Raw genomic sequence first — 16370 nt, 5'->3', positions numbered from 1 at the left:
CGATATCCAAGTGCCCCAGAAAACCAATGGGGCACGTACACGTACATCCTCAGAAATAACTTTTCAGACGAGGATTAAAAACCAAATCTAAATTTCAAAAATATTAATTCTTGATCGTATTACTATACCTTCAGAAATGCGTCCTGGCAATCTCAATCAAGCCCAATGAAGGAAAACAGATAACACCTGTTTTTCAAAACTAGAAAGAAAGGCTTTTTCTCTTTGTTTTTAGTTGCAGGACTACCTCTGGTTGTATCTGCGTATAATTCTAATAAAACACACAGATACATCTTGTTAAATGCATACTGTAAAAAAGATTAAATAAACTTAAACATCTGGTTTATCACGTGTTACAGACACCAGATTTAGCTTAAAGTATATAAATCACCTCCACAATAACGTACAGGCTACAGAGAGAAAGTCTGAGTCCTGACTAGTCGCACTGCCATTACCGGGAGCTGACTCCCCGTTTTCTCGCAGATGCTGAACATGAAAGTAGGAACACGGTAACTTACTATTCTTATGAGAAGCAAACCCCAGTTTTCACTCCAATGGTTAGATAGAAATGAAGGAGGAAAAACAACCCACTTTGCAAGTGTTTTTAAGAAACTCAATACACAACCTTACCTTGTGGTAACCTAGAAGGAAAAACGAAAAGACACGATGCGGGGTCCGCTAGATGACCGAATGCTATGTGTTCCAAAGGCTTTTCACATGTCCACCCCAGTGAATACTGTACACATAAAAAGTATCAATTAAGCAACACGTGCGAACTGGTGACTGAACTGCAGAATAGGGACAGTCAGAGCCCGCCTTCACGGTTCGCTTTTGGGGTTTTGTTGTAATTGCTGTTTGGGGACTTTTTTTTTCTTTTCAGAGAAGGTAGAGGGAGATACTCCAGATGACATTAGAAGTAAAATTAGTGGTGAGAGTAATGCTACTCAATTAGTCTCCAAGCAGTAAGAAGTTTAAAACCATTAAGAACTCAGATCGAAACATCTCTTTCAAAGTATGTTACTCTGTCCCCTGGTAACTACAAGACCACACTGCACACAGCAGAGTGAGGAACACAGCCCCACTCCTGCGCATCCTCCCCCCAGCCTTTCTGCGAAGTCTCAGGCAGGGATACATTATGTGACTTGAAAGGCTTGGCTAAATCGGAAAAAATAAAATAAAATAAAATGTGACTGCGCTTTTCCAAAAAGGGGGAAAGGACTCGTGTATAAGAGAACATGCAACTCTACTGGAGCAAAATACTGGGGTGAATGTAGAAGAACTATTCAAAAAATACCTCCGGTCATTCCATCTTATGACGCGAACATCAGTTGAAAGTAAACAAACAATCGTGTAAAAAAAAAAAAATTTTTTTTTTAAGTGGAAAGTAATGTGGCTGACACTTGGCTTCTCTTTGCAGTGGGGTACATAATATTTCTTTTTTAGTCCAGGGTAATGAGCTAAAAAATGCTCAGGAAGCATTACCAATCTTTACACAAGGAGGCCCATGACCTTCTACAAGCAATGGCGCTCAAAGCAGAAAGATGCAATGCAACCTGAGAAATACACAGCCAGCATACTGATGGGGGGAAAAAAACACCACCTTTTACTTCGTCCCACCATATGAAAAATCAGGGACTGGTGTCCATTCTCAATAGATACAGAGAAACACTCTCCTTACCAATACGGGACAAATATCACGGAATGGAAGACGAGCACGCGTTTGACAGAATGGCAACGCATCTTAATCACAGGAGAAGGGCACTACATCCGAGGACGGCACAAAATACGGGGATTGGATAGTGTCTGGTCAACCTGTATCCTGAACCTGATCTGGGGTGCAAAAAAGAAAAAGGAAAAAGAAAAGAAGAAGAAAGAGAACGACAGATGACACACTATGCCCTGAAAAAGAGAGTGAATGACCATGCGGCCCTATTCGTGTTATGTGGCCAAAGAAGCAGAGCACAAGAACACTTCCTACCCTCACCCCTTAACACACCAAGGACCATAGCTAGGAGGACAGTAACATGAGAAGACCCCACCTCCTTGTGAACAAGGTCCCAAACGTGGTATACTTGTTGGCTCTGCCCAAAGAATTTTACCATTACCAAGCCAGAGAGACAGAAGGAAGCTGGCTAAATGCAGCAAAAACAAACTTCCAAAATCCTACGTGAGGAGTCCCAGACGCCAGAAGGACACAGTGTTTCACCCGGGCTCGGTCTCCACTTACAAATACTACTATCACCGCAGCCTTGTGGCCTGAAGCCCGTTTTATCCCTCTGTCCCTCGGGAGACAGAAGGGATACTGCCTCTTGCTACAGGATGAGAGGAATGGTGGGCGCCCCCCTTAACTAAAAACCGAAAGGCTACAAATACAGTAGATCTGCAAATACCTCTTTATGACAATGACAAGGGCAATAAGGAAACTTCTTCACGTGGGAAGGAAAGGGAGGTAGGCCTTAGGTCATCTAGAACATCAAAAACTGGCATGATAAGTGATTCTAGAAGATACGGAACACTTTAGAAAATGATCTGTTATAATGGAAACACACATCACCTGTCACCTCAAAAATTCTTCAGTCACATATTCACGTGAATAAAGGACACTGCCAAACCACACACAACAACCCTAAACAAGAGTTCTTAAGAGTGAAATACCAGCAGAACTGGTTTCTACAGACATTGTAATGGGGAAATCTGATTTAATATAGAATGGAAAAAAAAGTGCATGTCAGGTTACTTCTTTATTATTACTGTCATCATTCTGTATACCAAACCTACATCCAAAAACAATCAGAGACTATTATTTACCCAAAAGGGGCACCTGGGTGGCTCAGTCGGTTTAGGCATCACACTTCAGCTCAGGTCATGATCTCACAGCTTGTAGGTTCGAGCCCCGCGTCCGGCTCTGTACTGACAGCTCAGAACCTGGAGCCTGCTTCGGATTCTGTGTCTCCCTCTCTCTCTGCCCCTCCCCCACTCACGCTCTGTCTCTCTCTCTCTCTCTCTCTCTCTCTCTCAAAAATAAACAAACATTAAAAAAAAATTTTTTTTTAAGACAAGACACATGGGGCGCCTGGGTGGCGCAGTCAGTTAAGCGTCCGACTTCAGCCAGGTCACGATCTTGCAGTCCGTGAGTTCGAGCCCCGCATCAGGCTCTGGGCTGATGGCTCGGAGCCTGGAGCCTGTTTCCAATTCTGTGTCTCCCTCTCTCTCTGCCCCTCCCCCATTCATGCTCTGTCTCTCTCTGTCCCAAAAATAAATAAAAACGTTGAAGGAAAAAAAAAAAATTAAAAAAAAAAAATAAAAAGACACAAATAAAAGTACTATTCAAAAAAGTATAAAATATTCAAAGTCACGAAACAAACAAGAGTAGTGGTAATTTATACCAGGTATCTAGCCTAAGAATGGTCACCACGATTGAGCATTAAATTTACATAGAACACGTTCTGGCAGCAAAAGTGTAACAGCATCTCATACAGTTCTTACCATTTGAGCACATGAAAGATAACAGTCAGTCATAAGAGGAAATTAGTTTTCTGCCCCTTCTTTCTACAAAGGATGCATTTGATTTTCTGTACTATACAAGACCCAGTATGTTCTATACTATACCTGGTAGGCTGCTGTTCAAGCGTTAAACAAGCATTCCCACCAACCATGTATCTAAGTGACCTAAAAGTTACGCCTACCCATTTAAAAAGAAGACTGACCTTACTTTTTTCTACACATACCCTGCACACAGTCTGAGGGAAAGCTGCCCTCCACCCTCTCCCACACCCCCACTCCTGCAGGGAGTGGGTAAGAGTTCTGGGGGATAGTACACTATTCAGAGTATATTTTTGTAAGACTACAATCCAAACAATGAAAACCCAGAAAAGAATTCCTTGAAAGAATATAGAAAAAGATAAACACAAGACTCATTGAAATGTCATTCATACTAAAAGGTCTCAAGCACAGTCACATAACCCACAGATCCCTGAAGCTCAGTGAATGTCTCCAGAATGCACGCACTCAGTAATGGGAACATGGATGCAAAAACAACTCCTCTGCAAAGGACAAATTCAAAGGTCCCACAAAGGAGGCAACAGACACAACCACGAGGGGAAAGAAGGAGAGCAGGAGAATCACCTTTTGTTGCTTTTTCCATAAGGAAATCAGGAAGAAGTACAACTGCACACGACGAGTATTTCCCGGAACCTAGGGAACCTAGGGAAATGGGAAATGAAGAATGGCCCAAAGCAATGAAGGAAGAGTTAAAAAAAAAAAAAAAAGTTAACCTACAAAATGGGCTCCCTCAAAATCAGAAAAAAAGTCTAATCCCACCAGGCACATGGGCGAGACCCAGCATAAACAGAGAATTAAAATAACACCACCTGACACTAAAGAATTGGCTATTTTAGAGAAAAAGCCTAAAACTAACAAGATGGAAAAACACAGGTAAGCAGGACGTATGAATACATCTCCAGGAACACACAAGAGCAACCCTACTCTTTTGGAAAGGAAAACCCGAACCAATCTGACCTTGAGCAGAGGATGCTATACACGCATCCGCACTCCAAATCCACTGAATGAGGAGATGGAGAAACCCAACATTTAACAGCAAGGTAAGTCTTCAGGAAGACAAGGGAAGAGATGTCCCATGAATCACCCAACCTTGTCCGAAGAGCTGGGGTGGCAGGGCTGAGGGGGAGGCCAGAGGGATGTTCTAACAAGAAGATGTGAGAAAGAAAAGTCCTTCAGGGAACCCATCTAGCCTGACTAGCTGCAAGAGAACACTGTCCACTGGCAGAGTAAGGGAAAAGTGGACTTCCCATCATCTAAGGGGACGAGCGACACAGAGCACAACTGCATTTGAACTCAAAGAGCCCAACTTTACACGCTAACCTCAAGTGTGCTCCTCCAACCCTTACCATTTTCCTTCCACTGCCCACAGTACGGAGCACCCCGATTAGCAGGAGACCTGGGAAGGCAGTCGGTGGTAGGCAGGACAGGAAGGGATCCACCACTGGAAGTGAGATGGGAACGCTCACTCTCCTGGGCACACCCCAACATCTACAGCAGGCACTCAACTCTCGCTTTCCAAGGCTCGTTAATACCACATCCTAAAAATACACAATTCCATCAAGCTGAGTATAAATACAGACAGAATGACAACAGCATGAGAACTTTTTTAAAAAACTGGAAATGGAGGTAAAAAGTGCTACTCTGGGGCAGCGGGTATTGTGCCCACCGGGTAACTCCATGTGAGCTGAAGGGCAAAGTCTCGAAGTCAAAGCCTAGCGCTGGCCCAATCTTCCAGATCACCCTGCCTCCTTCCTCAGTAACCCGGGCAGGGAGAGTGTCCTTGCGAGAAAAACGCTTAAAGGTCCAAATGCTCAGAGTCTGACAGAGCTTGTTGGGGAGGATCAGGCTCCACACTAAGCCTGTCAAAAAGTGAGACTTTGCCGCTGAGTGACAGCAGCCAGCAGCCATTCCCAGCTCAGGGAGGGAAGGGACTGGGGGCCCCAGAGGCGGCTCCACCATCGCCCTGCCCCAGAGCCAAATGGGCAGACTGTGATAGTCAGGACAAACATGGACAACAGTCCCTCCCACCCGATGATGAAGTGTCACGGGCCTTCCCAAAGGTACCTTTTCCTAATGTGCACAACCTCTCTCAATTATTTAAATGGCCAAAATAAAACAGCGACATATTTACGGCTGCTCATTCCTAGTTCTGTCACAGAAACACATATTCTCACCCCCTCCTCTCAATGCCCCAAATACACGAAATCTCTTTCCCCTACACAGCAGTGAAGAGATCAAGATGAGAACCTTTCACCCTACGAAGAATCAGGCAGAGGATACTACCCCTAAATTCAGAATGCCTAAGTTTTTGGTGTGCATCAGCAAGCACTCTACACTTCATGCACTCGGAGACTTGGTGAACGCTCAGGATGCCCCTCTGCTTACTCCATACAGCACAAATGACAGACGAAACAGTGGTAAGAACTGGCCATTTATCAGTGAGTTTTCTGATTCCTCTAAGGTTAGAGAGTTACCGACAACAGTAACGTATGTCCCTATCTGTACACATCAAGGTCCCCACCTACACGCAGAACGCGCAGCTAGCCATCTAACCCTTCCAACTTACCGCGTACACGTAGCAGATGTGACTTTGTCTGAATGCATACCTACACGTGTGTACGTATAAACAAATGCATGGCATCATGTTTTTCGCCAAAAGAGAACCAGAGCAGTAAAAAAATAGAAAGCATCCAAATTTCCCCTTCACCTGAAAGCTACAATACAAAAAAAAAAAAAAAAAAAATGTTCAGATCCCATGAGAGACAACACGAGGCCAAAGGAAGGTTCTAGTACAACAAGAAGCACACTAGCAACCCCTTCCCGAATGGCACGTGGGCGACATGAGTGTCTACACTCCCTTTTCTAGATGGAAAGGCATATGGCTTCTTCTTACCCAGCCAACATGAATACAATTTAAGAAAAATCAGAAAAAGTCAAGGTAACAGGCTCACTAAATATGGCTGACGGGGAAACCGAAGCCGCAAGGATATGGGCTCTCCTAAAAAAGAAATGGGAAGTTTATTTCCAGGGAAGGTTCAAAAACTCTTGAACGTAGAATGCACAAAGTCAGGTTCTTACGGCACAGAAGACAGTAATGGGACCGCCAAAAAACAAGGGCACGTGACCATGTTGCGGGTGGGGTGGTGTCAACTGGTGAGCGCTGCCCCCGCCTAGGAGGCAAGAGTAGGCCGGAAGCAAAAACAGACCTGGTTCTGCTCAGACACAGAGGAGTAATCACCGTGACCCCTTCTTACTCAGGTACCAGGCACAATGGAAGCCCTGCCCTACATCTGATCCCGGGCCCCCACCAACACCCACACAAGAAACTCTGAGGAGAGAGAACACGCTAGGGGAGACAGCCAAATGGGGAAAGGAGCTCTGGAACGTCCAGTTTCTCCCCTAAGAAAAAGAGGGCAACTCAAAGGGTATTCAGGAAATGAGCTCACCCTAACCCAGGAAAGTGAGCAGAGAGTATGCATAATCTGTAAGAAGTATCTGCTTTCCTATTTAGAAATGACTTCAGAGCTGCACAGGCCCCCACTACCCACTGGGTGAGGAGGGAAGAAGAACATGGGGAGCCCGAGTCCCCTTGTCCTGGCAAAAGGGTCACTAGACGGTGTGCAGAGGCCCCAAAAGCTTCCAGAGAAGATGAGAGGTTGAGACAGACCCCTCTGCCAAAGAAGGATCAGGGTCACAGAAGGTAAAGGGCAAGGAGTATGGAGATCCTCACTTGCCATAGAAACGGAGACCCCACCCTCCTGGCTGCGAGGGGTGCAAGGGCAGGAGTAGGATGGGAACGACTGCTAGGGGCGGGGATGCTGCGCAGGCCCCCTTCCCAGGAAGGGAAGGGGGAGGGGTCACACGAGGCCCTACGGCCCGGGGACGCTCAGCAGGAGGGGGTCCCCCTGGCGGGGAGAAGCACGGGGACCCCCGCCGGCTCTGGGAGGCGCCCACGGGGCTCGAGGGTGATGCTGGACGGAGTCCGCCTGGCCCTGCCGCCCGAGAGCCAGGGGCGGCGGGGCTGAGCGCCGACCGTGCCCCCGACAGGGACCGGCCCGGGGCAGCGGGGCGCAGGGCCGGTGGGGGCCCGAGGCGGATAAACTTTCCGCCCCGCGGCCCCCACCGGGCCCGGCGCGGGGGGCGGGGGGCCGCGCCGCGGGCCCGGGAGCGGCGGGGATGCCCGGTCCGGGTGGGGGAGGCGCCGGCCCTCCCTCCGCCGGCTCCTCCTCCTCGCTGGGCCCGGCCCCCGCCCGCCGGCCCCCCGCCCCTCCGGCCCCAGCCCGCCCCCGGGTGGGGGTGTGCGGCGCCGCGCTCCGCCGCCCGGCGAGTCACCTCAGGACCCGGCCGCGCTCCGCCCCCCCACCCGCCGCCCCTCCCCGGCCCGGGGCGCCCGCCCGCCCGCCGCCGCCGCGCCCCCGCGCTCCCGCCCGGCGCCGCCGATGCCCGGGATGTCCGGCGGGGCCGGGTCCCGCCGCCCGCCGCGCCGCCCCCGGCCCCTCACGCGCCGGCTCTTACCTTCCGGCTTGTTTTCGGCAGCCATTTCCCCTCCGCGCGCCACATCCTCCTCCTCCTCGCGACCGGGACCCCGAGCGCGCGCCTCGTACCGCCGCCGCCGCCGGCCCAGCCACCCCGCCGCCGCCGCGCACCCGCCCTGGCCCCGCCCCGCGGCCCACGCACTGCGCCCGTTGGGCTGCGCGGCTGCCACTCATAGTGCCCGCCACCAATCGCCCCGCACCAGGGGTCTCACTACTCTCCGGGAGGAGCGTCCTATCCGCCCGGCCCATTGGCTGGTCACCACCCAACGGAATGAAAGGATTGGTCAAGAATCAACGCCCCCTCCCCACCCACTCCCAGGAAAGCCCGCCTTCCGGACCTAAACAAAGCTTCCCAGTGGTCAGAGTCGGAAAGAACTGCCCAGTCAGGACCCGACCGACACCGAATATTTCCTCGAGGCCGAGACGGGGCGCTTTGATTGGGCGTTACTACAGTGTTTCCCAGGCCGTCCAGACCAATCAAAGGGGGTTCCCGGAACTCGGGAGCGGCGAAGGGAAGCCCCGCCCCCGAGCGTGACCGTCAGGAGGAAGGCGCTCTCTCATTGGCGCGCTGGGGCTTTTCCCGCGTGCTCCCGGGGCTGAAGGACGTTCCCGGGGAAGCCGCTGCCGGCGCGTGGGGTCCCGGTGGCAGTGGAGGACGCGGCGGGATCTCCGGAATCCCGCGGCCTGCCGCTGCCGGGGGACACCGCGGCCCGGGACCCCGGGGCCGGGGTCGGCCGGGCGCCGCGCTCCGGAGCCCGGTCGGCCCGGGAGCCCGGGCGTCGCTGCCGGCCGTGGGGGTGGGGCGCGCCTCCCGCCAAACCCCGCCCCTTCCCCTCCCCCCCCCCGGCGCTCCCCCCCCCCCCCCCCCCCACGCCCGGGCGCCCGCGCAGCCGCGGCCCCTCGCGCGGGTGCCCGGTCCGCCCGTGCCCGCCGGTGCCCGCCTTCCGTTCCCCACCCCCGGTGCGCTCCGTTGTCCCCCTTTCTGGCGGCTTAAAATACTGAAACTTTATTTTGGTCACGTTGGCCATGTGACCCACAGAGCCGATGACTCATAACTGCCTGTCCCAGGATGAGGCCGCCGAAGGAAACCTTGGAGGAGCGCTACGCCGCGGCGCGCCCGCCCGGAGGGCGAGGCAGGCCAAGTTTCCTTCGGTCCTGGGTGTAGGGTCGTGGTTCTTCGCAGCGAATGTTCCAGCGCCCGCGCTGCGTGCGGGGTGGGAGGCCAGCCTGGAAACAGGTCAGGAGCACCCCGCGGGGGACACGCGCGCCGCCGCGGCCGCTCCGGAGGGCTGTGCGCACGCGGGGGACCGGCGCCACCGGGGGTGGCGGGGTCCGGAGTGCCCCCTCCCAGGGAAATCGGCACTGGCGCACGTGGGCAGGTGATACCGGAAACAAAGAAAGGGCTGAGCCCTCCAAGTTTAAGAGAAAAAGGAAGAAAAGTTGAATGGAAAGCAGAGCTCCAACCCCTCTGTGTGGATCTTGCGTGGCTTGCAGTGGGAACATTTCATTCCTCAGATGTTAGGTTTTTTTCCCCTTCCTACCGTTGAAGACGACTAGCAGAATCAGCGAAAGGTCCTCGTTCAAGAATTTTGACGTTCGGATTTGACTGCCAAAGTGAATTCTGTGCCAAGCCTAACATGCGTTCTTGTGGTGTTCACAAGTAAAAATTTAAGTTTGCCAGGAATAAAGATGTCCCAAAAGAATGCTTTGTATTAGACACTCGTTCTTCAACAAACCTTAATTTTATGAACCTCAAAAAAAAATGCAAAAATTTAACAACTAGGGTGCAATATTTTATCGATCGGCATTCTTAATAGTACCTATGTTGACAATTTGAGCAGTGAAACGTCCTTAAAAGTGCTGGTGGCATTGAAAATTAGTATAACCCTTTTGAAAAGCAATTTTACTGTACGTATTAAAAGCCATAAAAAACGTCTGCATCTGTTGACCCAGTAATCTTACTTCTGGGAATCTATTCTAAGGAAATAACACTAAATGCCAAAAAAGCTGTATGTGTGAAGGTATTCTTCATAGGATCACTGTATTTATTACAACAAAAACTTGGAAGCATCCTAAACATGCTAATAATGTTGGGTATTTAGTAAGTACATTGTTTTATATCCACACAATGGAGCATTATGGTAGTCATAGACCTCAGAATAGCTTACCCATTGCTAGGTGAGGGGGAAACTGTTCATTTATCATATGTGTTTCTAGTTAAAAAAAAAAAAAACTGGATTTTGTTAAAGGTTAATACAAAATACACTAAAGAAATAACATTCAGGTGATGAGGAATGGGGTTGTTTTTTAATTGTCTCTGTTATCTATAACATGGTCCTAACTATACAGCTTTTATAATTGAAACATGTATTGAAATTAAAACAGGATTTTATCCAGTGCCTAATGGAGGCCAGACACTGTTAGGTTCTGAGGATGTAAAGGTGAATAAAGTTGAGCGTCTCCCTCCACAGGTCTCGCAGCCTAGCAGGGGCTAACAAACACAAACAACAGGTCACAAGTCAAGCTGCAGTGGGGACGACACGGAGGTCATGAATGTCACCGGAACTTGAAATAAGCAAGGCTGTCATAGCAGAAAGCACCTGTGGGGAAGCTTCTTAGACTCGGGCAGAAATGGCAGTTTTCAAAGTGCAACCTGGAAATCTGGGGAAGTGAGGGTATCCTCGGGACTCTTTCTGTGGGTCAACAAGGTCAAAACTGTCTTCCTAACAATACTACGTCAGTCTCTTACGCATGTACGGTGGAGTTTTCCAGAAGTCACATAATACATGACGTCAAAACAGACTGAGAGCAGAAGCAGCTAGGAGAATCTAGTTGTCTCTTATTAAGTGACATATTAAAGAGATTTGCAGAACCATAAAACAATGCTGCTCTTATCACTAACTTTTTCATTTTGGAAAACTTAGTTACTAAAAAATATGTATGTTAACATGTAATCGTTTTTTTTTTTTAATGAGCTCATAAATTTTTTTTAAATTGCTGTAGAGTATATACGTGATAAATAAACGTATCACAAACAAAAAGCTCTTTGGCGTCCTTAATAATTTTTCAGAGTGTAAAGAGATCCGAGATCAATGGGTTTGAGAACGGCTGGCCCAGAGGATGAGATGTTGGGGGTAGGCTGTGGCTGGTTGGCTGTGCTGTTGTCTAGGTGAGTTCAGGCTGCTGTAACAAGGGACCAGGAACGGTGGCTTGTAACAACTGAAATTGATTTCCCACAGATTAGAGGTCTGAGATCAGGGTGCCTCCTCCCACTGTGGAAACCAGAGAGGGGAAGCAAGTCCCCTCATGACTCTTAAAAGGGCACTAATGCCATCATGGGGCCCCACCTTCATAGCTTCATCCAATCCTCATCATCTCCCCATAGCCCCACATCTTAATACCATCACATGACTGGCAGCCTCCAACATACAAACTGGGGGGTGGGGAGGGACAAAAATATTCAGTCCATAACAGCTGGTGTTTGTCTTTGCTTGAGAGGTTACCAAGAGGTGGGCATTTCCAGTCCGGGAAGCCATTTAGAAAGTGGCTAAATGAGCCCATTTATAAAGGAGAGGAGTCGGGAGAAATGCTGGACACCCTACCCTATGAATCCTTGCCCATTTTGGCCCCAATGTTCTTCAAGGAAAGAATTCTACTGTCCAGGAACAGATGAACATAGGTAAATAAGGGGAATATTAAATGATCGCTTTCTCATCTCAAAAATCATTCTAAAAGAGTGTTCTTTCCTGGTCAGCATAATTACAGTGATTGTGTATCATGACAGGTGATGAAGATAAGAGTGCCAGGACTTGAACATAGTATTGGAAGTCCTAGCCTCAGGAATCAGACGACAAAAAGAAATAAAAGACATCCAAATTGGCAAGCAGGAAGTCAAACTTTCACTCTTTGCAGACAACATGATACTCTATATGGAAAACCCAAAAGAGTCCACCGAAAAGTTGCTAGAACAGATCCATAAATTCATCAAAGTCTCAGGATATAAAATCAATGCACAGAAATTGGTTGCATTTCTATACACCAATAATGAAGCAGCAGAAAGAGAAATCAAGGAATCGATCCCATTTACAATTGCACCAAAAACCATAAAATACCTAGGAATAAACCCAACCAAAGAGGAGGAAAATCTATACACTGAAAACTATAGAAAGCTTATGAAAGAAATTGAAGAAGACACTAAAAAATGGAAAAATATTCCATGCTCATGGATAGGAAGAACAAATATTGTCAAAATGTCAACACACCCAAAGCAATCTACATATTCAATGCAATCCCTATCAAAGTAACACCAGGAGTCTTCATAGAGCCACAACAAACAATCCTAAAACTTGTATGGAACCAGGAAAGACCCCGAATAGCCAAAGAAATCTTGAAAAAGAAAACCAAAGCTGGAGGCATCACAATTCCAGACTTCAGGGTGTATTACAAAGTTGTAATCATCAAGACAGTATGGTGCTGGCACAAAAACAGACACTTACATCAGTGGAATTGAATAGAGAACCCAGAAATGGACCCACAAACATATGGCCAACTAATCTTTAACAAAGCAGGAGAAGAATAGCCAATGAAATAAAGACAGCCTCCTCAGCAAATGGTGTTGGGAAACCTGGACAGAGACATGCAGAAGATTGAAACTGGGCCACTTTCTTACACCATGCATAAAAATAAACTCAAAATGGATGAAACACCTAAATGTAAGACAGGAAGCCATCAAAATCCTAGAGGAGAAAGCAGGCAAAAACCTCTTTGACCTCGGCCACAGCAACTTCTTACTCAACACGTCTCCAGAGGCAAGGGAAACAAAAGCAAAAATGAACTACTGGGACCTCATCAAAATTAAAAGCTTCCACACGGTGAAGGAAACAATCAGCAAAACTAAAAGGCAACCAACAGAATGGGAGAAGATATTTTCAAAGGACATATCAGATAAAGGATTAGTATCCAAAATCTATAAAGAACTTATCAAACTCAACACCCAAAAAATCATACAGTGAAGAAATGGGCAAAAGACATGAATAGCCTCTTTTCCGAAGAAGACATTCAAATGGCTAACGGACACATGAAAAGATGCTCAATATCACTCATCATCACAGAAAGACAAATCAAAACCACAATGAGATACCACCTCACACCAGTCAGAATCGCTAAAATTAACAACTAAGGCAAAAACAGATGTTGGCGAGGATGTGGAGAAAGAGGATCTCTTTTGCACCGCTGGTGGGAATGCAAACTGGTGCAGCCACTCTGAAAAACAATATGGAGGGGGGCGCCTGGGTGGCTCAGTCGGTTGGACCTCCGACTTCAACTCAGGTCACGATCTCGTGGTCTGTGAGTTCGAGCCCTGCGTCGGGCTCTGGGCTGATGGCTCAGAGCCCGGAGCCTGCTTCTAATTCTGTGTCTCCCTCTCTCTTTGCCCCTCCCCCGTTCATGCTCTGTCTCTCTCTGTCTCAAAAATAAATAAACATTAAAAAAAAATTTAAAAAAAAACAATATGGAGGTTCCTCAAAAAATTAAAAATAGAACTACCCTACGACCCAGCAATTGCACTACTGTTATTTATCTAAAGGATACAGGTGTGCTGTTTTGAAGGGTCACATGCACCCCAATGTTTATAGCAGCATTATCAACAATAGGCAATGTATGGAAAGAGCCCAAATGTCCATTGACAGATGAATGGGTAAAGCAGTTATGGTATGTATATATATATGTGTGTGTGTATACACACACACACACACACACACACACACACACACACAATGGAGTATTACTCAGCAATCAAAAAGAATGAAATCTTGCCATTTGCAACAATGTGGATAAAACTAGAATGTACTATGTAAGCGAAATTAGTCAAAGACAAATACAGGACTTCACTCATATGTGGAATGTAAGATACAAAACAGATGAACATAAGGGAAGGGAAGCAAAAAATATAAAACCAGGGAAGGGGACAAACCATAAAAGACAAATATAGTGAACAAACTGAGGCCTGCTGGAGGGGTTGTGGGAGGGAGGATGGGCTAAATGGGCAAGGAGCATTAGGGAAGACACTTCTTGGGATGAACACTGGGTGTTCTATGTACTACTCCTGAAATTATTATTGCACTATATCTAACTAACTTGGGTGTAAATTCAAAAGAAATAATAATAAATAATTTTTTTTAAAAAAAAGAGTGGCAGGACTTGCTTCCTTAAACTGGAAGTTACTGGATTTGACACAGGAAAGCATATACTGAACCCACTTCAGAGGCTTAAAGACCTCCTGCTCACTCTTTCCCAACCCAGGACAAGGAAGAGTTGAGTCGTTCCACCCATGACTCCTTAGCTTTGGAAGGGCTACATTGTTCAAAGTAATACTGTCCTAAAGTTCTACTTCCAAAAAAGTTTCTCCCCTTGCTTTCTCTTTAATTATTTTTTTTTTTATTTCGAGATCACTACAGCTTTGCAAGCAGTTGTAAGAAAAAATACAAGAGATCCCGTACCCCCTTGGCTTTTTAAGACAAAACATAATTAAAACTTGTGAGCTTTAGCAGAACAAACCTTTTTCCCTAGATATCCCATTTTTCCAATCCTGCAAACCCCCATCTTTCCTCCTTTCTACAACCTGCCTGCCTCCACGCACAGAATGTCAGCCGTTGTCATCTGGAAAAGTCTGCTCTCGGTGAGCAAAGTACAGGCTTGTCAGTCCACACATAATGAGCTCTTTAGGCCTAGTAGGGCTAAATTTCAGCTCATTTGAAATGTAATTTGAACATAAAAGTCCTGCTCTGTGGACAAAGATTCTGTTGAAATTTTGAACATTTTCTTTTTATTTCCTTTACTAAAGTACAGCCAAGTCAGCAGGGACCAGATGTCTAAGGCTAAGGACCAACCACACCACTTCTGGTGGGTTTGTTTTCCTTTTAGTATTAGAACCCAGAATAGAACATTATCCTTGTGATAGTGGTTCCAAGAGATGTTATCTAAACGACAGCTTTAATTGCAAAACCTTCCCACAACTAACTAGAATTTAAATAAAAGTTGGCAGGGGTGGGGGGGACCTTTCCACATCACCCAGCTATTGCATAAAACAGGCCTGAGTGCACCCGCTCTCCACGGACCCTCCTTGGACTTAACAGCTAAGTGCCTTTGACAGGATGTCTGTCATTGTCATGCCCTACTTAAAAAATCAATCCAGTTTTTTCTGGACTTTCCCTTTAAAACTAGAGTCTTGGGGCACCTGTCTGGCTCAGTCGGTGGAGCATGTGACTCGATCTTGCAGCTGTACGTTCGAGCCCCACGTTGGGTGTAGACATTACTTAAGGGGCGCCTGGGTGGCGCAGTCGGTTAAGCGTCCAACTTCAGCCAGGTCACGATCTCGCGGTCCGTGAGTTCGAGCCCCGAGTCAGGCTCTGGGCTGATGGCTCAGAGCCTGGAGCCTGTTTCCGATTCTGTGTCTCCCTCTCTCTCTGCCCCTCCCCCGTTCATGCTCTGTCTCTCTCTGTCCCCAAAAAAATAAATAAACGTTGAAAAAAAAATGTAAAAATAAAATCTTTTAGGGGTGCCTGGGTGGTTCAGTCGGTTAAGTATCTGACTTCGGCTCAGGTCATGATCTCACGGTTCATGAATTTGAGCCCCGAGTCAGGCTCTGTGCTGACAGCTGGAGCCTGCTTCGGATTCTGTGTCTCCCTCTCTCTCTGCCCCTTCCCCCCCCCTCAAAAATAAACATTAAAAAAAAATTTTAGGGGCGCCTGGGTGGCGCAGTCGGTTAAGCGTCCGACTTCAGCCAGGTCACGATCTCGCGGTCCGTGAGTTCGAGCCCCGCGTCAGGCTCTGGGCTGATGGCTCGGAGCCTGGAGCCTGTTTCCGATTCTGTGTCTCCCTCTCTCTCTGCCCCTCCCCCGTTCATGCTCTGTCTCTCTGTCCCAAAAATAAATTAAAAAAAAAAAAAAAGTTGAAAAAAATTTAAAAAAAAAAAATTTTAAGTAAAAAATAAAATCTTCTAAATTCATTCATTCATTCATTCATTCATTAAAACTAAAGTCTCTTCCCTCCTTCTTGAGCTTTCTGGTATTACAGCCTAATCCATTGTTATTGAATTTGAACTCAGGATCAAAGAAATGGCTACTTTTTTTTAAAGAGGGAAATGGTTAAAGAGACAGGCTTTGCTGGTTCAGAAGGGTACATACGCAAAGAACTTAACGACTTCAGAAGCTAACAGACTTAGGAGACCAGGAAGCTACCTCTGCTTTCTGGAACCCAGCGAGATACCAGTGGGGCCCT

General features: G+C 47.5%; 1 protein-coding gene across 1 annotated transcript in view; it reads right to left on the bottom strand.

Moving 5' to 3' along the window:
* Positions 1-8176, bottom strand: part of LOC115522346 (calmodulin-binding transcription activator 1-like) — an 82858-nt gene extending 74682 nt beyond the window's left edge. Inside the window, exon 1 of the mRNA XM_030328147.1 lies at positions 8074-8176. Within this exon, the coding sequence (XP_030184007.1) occupies positions 8074-8118 (45 nt within the window). The 5' untranslated portion in view covers positions 8119-8176. The remainder of the gene's footprint in view (positions 1-8073) is intronic.
* Between the last annotated feature and the right edge of the window lie 8194 nt (positions 8177-16370).

Source organism: Lynx canadensis, chromosome C1, assembly GCF_007474595.2.
Source record: "Lynx canadensis isolate LIC74 chromosome C1, mLynCan4.pri.v2, whole genome shotgun sequence".
Lineage (NCBI taxonomy): Eukaryota > Metazoa > Chordata > Mammalia > Carnivora > Felidae > Lynx > Lynx canadensis.
This window is presented reverse-complemented; position numbering and strand designations above follow the sequence as displayed.